We start from the raw sequence: 5,000 nt of genomic DNA on the forward strand, positions 1-5,000 counted from the left end.
ATAATCCGCCTTTTTTTATAGATCCAGTTATTTCATCTATTCAATCGATCTTTTTTCTATCCATCTATCTCATATAGAAAAAATTTTTCTACTTATCAATTCTATAAAAAATATAGAATTCGAATTCGTTATATCTATAACGAATATAGAAGAATATAAATATGAGATCATATCGGAGCAATAGTAAATAGGTATGAATAGATCAAGAAAAAAAGGAATAGTGGAGAAAAAGTTATACAAAGCTAGATCTAAATACGGGCGACCTCCTCTTTTTTTTTTTACTTAATTTTATGTTTCATTAATTTCATTTCGTTTGATTAATGCGAAGTTCCTTAAAAACTTCTGCCTTCTTTGAAATATCATGAACAGTTCCTGTAGGTTGAGCACCTTTTTCGAGTAAATATAGAATAAGGGGAACATTTAAATAAGTTTGATTCTTGATCGGATCGTAAAAACCTACTTTCCGAAAATCTCTTCCTTCTCTTCGGGATCGAACATCCATTGCAACGATTCGATAGATGGCTCATTGGGATAGATATAGATGAACAATACCCCCCCTAGAACCATATAGGAGGTTTTCTCCTCGTACGGCTCAAGAAAGAATGATTCTATTTATGTATTTTAGTGTCAAATAGATCCATAAAATCATCAAATCAATTCGACTATAATTTGAGTCCTTTCTTTATTCTTCCTTCAAAAAAATAAAAAACCATTCTTACTCATAACTCAAGTTGGATAATTCTCAAAGAGTTGAAAGGAAAATCCTTAGGCATTTCATTTATTGAGCCGTCTCTAAACCCCCTTCTTTGTCTCGTTTCGAATCTATTTTGATTCCTCATTTTGATCCAATTGTTGAGACCATTGAAAATGGTGTTTCCTTGTTCATGGATCCTTTATCGTTGCTTTGAATCATTGGGTTTAGACATTACTTCGGCGATCTTTAATCATTTCAAAATGGCAGCAACATACCTTTTTGTGATTTCTTTCTATCCAAGAATCATAGGAACGATTGATTCGCGCGTGATACATTTTTGGTCGAAAAGCTTTTACCAATTCCAACAAATTTTCCTTTTAGATTTGTTGAAACTTGTTCAAATTAGATCCTTTCGATTTCTATATCGAAGATATGTTTACGAAGTTCTTTCAACTTATTGATTGACACTAACCCTAGATCCTTGCCCCTGAGAAATAAATCAATACTTTCTGCTCGAGCTCCATCATGTCCTATTTACAACCTAACAAAGTAGGGGTTCTAGTAGAACAGAACAAACTATGTCGAGCCAAGAGCATCATTATTCCTTTAGAAAGTGGTGGATGTAAGAATCCACAATCGATCATGTCCTTCAAGTCACACGTTGCTTTCTACCACATCGTTTCAAACGAAGTTTTACCATAACATTCCTCTATTTTGGAACCGACATGGAATTGATTCAATACGGAATCATGAATAGTCATTGGCTTAATCAATAATATATTAATCTATACTTTATTTTTCTATTTAAATTATATTTAATATTTGGATGGATATGCATTTATCTGGAGAAGTCTCAGCAATAATTCAATTTAACCCATATTTTATCGTATGAATTAATTTTGGAATTTCTAAAGAAGACGAATAAGGAGTTCTTCGTTAATCTGCATCTTCAATAGATTGTTCAAGACAATTACTCATGCATGAAAGATCCAATTCTTTTTTGAACAACTAAACCAAAAAAGGGGGTCCTTAACCTTAATAAGATTCCCCATACTGGAACAAAATGAGTATAACATAGTAAAGAAACTGGCTAGTCCGATCACGTGGAAAGACCAGAAGTGACTCGATAGGATAGATTCGCCAATCTCACACTTCTTTGAGTACCGAGGATTCATAAGGAATCATTAAAAATGTTTAATTTTAAGAATTTCCTATTTTCCACGTAAAACCATTAAATCATTATTTGAGACATCAAATCAATCAACAAGTCGTCGCAATCATAACGAGTAGCTTATAGCTTAAATTTTTTTTTTTTTTTAGCAGATATCCTATTGATTATTGATTAAAGTAAAGAGACACGAATTGAAGAGACAGGAATTTGATCATCATAAGAGAGACCCATCTTTCTTTTTCAATTGAAGCATCAATGATTTAAAGCAGATAGATCAAAAAAAAAATACAATTTATTTTTTTGTTGGATAGAAAAGGCCGACGTAGGGTAAAAGTCAAGTTTAAGTTGTTATTCTTTCATCTTATTTTAGCAAATCAGAATCGGAAGAATATGAGCTTTTGGTATCCATCAAATAAACCGAATAATTCTTAACTAGGGGCAATCGCGGATATTTTATTTAAGGGATCGCAGATCTTTTTTACCAAAACCGAAACGTTCGATTACAATTATTCATTAGAGCTAGGAAATAGAAATAAAATTATAGTAAGTTAGGTCCAAAGAAAATACATCTGTTACATATTGACCTTGACTCTTTGTTTATGAGATCCGGACAGACACAGCTATTTGAATTGATACTCTCAATTTATTACTGATTAACTTTAACTCCTATCTATTCATGAATTCTCTCAGGATCCTGAATCGTAAATAAAAAGGGATCCACCTACGAGATCCTTGGCAAAATAGTCTAGGTACAAAGCCAAAGCGTCCCTATCATGTCTTATTCCTATTTTTATTTTACCCAACCCAAATTAGTTTTAGGAACCTTAATCTCAGTGATGGACTTCAATTAGGACCAAGAACTCCTCTTGTTTAGCATTCAGGATCTTTAGAGAATTAGTAATTAGGCTACATTCCAATTACTTTAGGAATAGGGAATGTAAAGGCTTTTCTTTCGCATTTCAAAAGAGAATGCACCTATTGATATATCAAATAGATATGGGATGTAAAGTTTCTCTTAGTAAATAACTTCAGTATGAGCGAGACAGGCATAGACTGAATCGCCCATCTGATTTTCTTTTATTTGAAAAAAATTATTGTGATCTATGTTCCCATCCTACCGGGATCACAAATAGATTAGATTCGCTTACATCCGTGTCTTATTTGAACTCCGTTTAGTTTGTGAGAAAGAAATGATTCAGAGAGAAATCGTTCGAAATCAGAAAGTCGGATCACATTGTATCCAACATTACACTCGTTCTTAAAGAAAAGATTGTTAAAGAAAACAATTCTTATTCTGATTGAATTGGTCTGCTCTGGGACGGAAGGATTCGAACCTCCGAGTAGCGGGACCAAAACCCGATGCCTTACCGCTTGGCCACGCCCCATTTCGATTTCTATTTGACACTAATAGACATTAATATCGATGTTGGTTGTTCGTCAATTCCAGTCCAATCTATCTATGGAATAGATTAGATTGTTGATAGGATTTGATATACGTAGATGTAGAATGAAACTGAATTTATTGATCATTACATAAAATGTAATTAAGATATTATAGGAAAGTATCATTCCTTCTATTCTCATTTCAGAATTGAAGGATTTTTGATTGGGCGAGTTTAAATAATTTAAATAAAAAGAAGGATTTTTTAGTTTATCTTATTTGTTTCATTTTTCCCTTATCTTATTATTAATAACTCAGTCAAAATGCAATTCTTTCCAAGAACGAAATGCTTGTTATGCTTAATATCTTTGCTTTGATCTGTTTTCATTCTACCCTTCACCCGAGTAGTTTTTTCTTTGCCAAATTGCCCGAGGCTTACGCTTTTTTCAATCCAATCGTAGATGTTATGCCAGTCATACCTGTGCTTTTTTTTCTCTTAGCCTTTGTTTGGCAAGCCGCTGTAAGTTTTCGGTGAGATTTCTTTAGTCCTACAAGCATTCATGATTTATTCGATACAAAAAAATTATAACAATTGATAAGAAATTATAACAATTGATAAGATTAGATAAGTCTTACATTATCTTATGAACCCTCAATTGAAACATTGAAACTGTTGGATAGCAGCAAAAAGTCTGGATCACCTCATTTCCCCACTCTGACCTTCTACTTCCAGTAAACAAGGACCTATTAGGGTCCCCCACAATATCTTTATCTAATTGTGGGTATGTATGAAAGATAATTTTGGTAATGAAAGAATCTTATTACAACTGAATTTCTGCGAATTCCTTTCTTTTCTAGAAACTACTTGATTTCTTGGTTTCAAAATAGGATATGTGGTATAAAAATAGATAATCTATTCTCCCCTTCCTCCCAAAAATATCTTGGAGATTGTAATGCTTACTCTCAAACTCTTCGTTTACACAGTAGTGATATTTTTTGTTTCGCTCTTCATCTTCGGATTCCTATCTAATGATCCAGGACGTAATCCTGGACGCGAGGAATAAAAGAAAAAAAAGGGGGGGGATTTCTCGGTTTCTTTGCTTGATTTATGAATTTTCTTATGATTTTATCTATTCGACACATTTACATTTAACTATGATAAAAAGAACGCGAGATTTTTCTTTCGAATTCGAAAGAAAAATCTCAAGTCATTAGAGAAAACGGAAAGAGAGGGATTCGAACCCTCGGTACGAATAACTCGTACAACGGATTAGCAATCCGCCGCTTTCGTCCACTCAGCCATCTCTCCTAATTGAAAAATTAAAATTCGATTATAATATATTATCATCATAATTAATTTCAATATTTATTATTAATTAAATATATTTTAATTATATATTTTATTGTATAGATCTTATCTATACAATAAAATATATTTACAAATTTTATCAGCAATTCCATTACGATAATGTAAGGGCTCAAAAGGAATATCCTCAATAGGAAAAAAGAATAAAATAAAGAGTAAAGAATACCTCTTTGATTTCAAGTCCTTTTTTTTCTATTCCCTCGGCCTGGCCTGGTCAATACCTAGCCGGGTCCTCTTTCTTTTTTTGTTCCATAGATCAAATGATTTGATTTATCTGATTTAAAAACAAAAATACTTGTTATAGGAACAAGAACAACTGGAATAAAAAAAAAAAAGAAAAAACACCATATACATAATATATATATATGTATATTCATAGAATATATTC

The 5,000-nt window shown here is 32.3% G+C and overlaps 3 protein-coding genes and 2 non-coding genes across 5 annotated transcripts, besides 1 other annotated feature; 2 read left to right on the forward strand and 3 right to left on the reverse strand. All coding sequences in view use genetic code 11, as the record gives it.

Moving 5' to 3' along the window:
* Window positions 1-5,000: part of a sequence feature (large single copy region; LSC) that runs on past both edges of the window.
* On the reverse strand, window positions 305-1,394 carry rps16 (ribosomal protein S16). Its single transcript has 2 exons — window positions 1,354-1,394; window positions 305-524 (listed from the first exon to the last, which is right to left on the reverse strand). Exons 1-2 carry the CDS (start codon window positions 1,392-1,394, stop codon window positions 305-307), a joined length of 261 nt encoding a protein of 86 aa, YP_009092285.1.
* On the reverse strand, window positions 3,179-3,250 carry trnQ-UUG. The gene has a single exon. It is a non-coding gene; the product is annotated as a tRNA-Gln (tRNA).
* Window positions 3,602-3,781, forward strand: psbK (photosystem II protein K). The gene has a single exon. The coding sequence runs from the start codon at window positions 3,602-3,604 to the stop codon at window positions 3,779-3,781; it is 180 nt and encodes a 59-aa protein (YP_009092286.1).
* psbI (photosystem II protein I) lies at window positions 4,200-4,310 on the forward strand. Its single transcript has one exon. The coding sequence runs from the start codon at window positions 4,200-4,202 to the stop codon at window positions 4,308-4,310; it is 111 nt and encodes a 36-aa protein (YP_009092287.1).
* On the reverse strand, window positions 4,468-4,555 carry trnS-GCU. Its single transcript has one exon. It is a non-coding gene; the product is annotated as a tRNA-Ser (tRNA).

Source organism: Macadamia integrifolia, chloroplast (genome assembly GCF_013358625.1).
Source record: "Macadamia integrifolia chloroplast, complete genome".
NCBI lineage: Eukaryota > Viridiplantae > Streptophyta > Magnoliopsida > Proteales > Proteaceae > Macadamia > Macadamia integrifolia.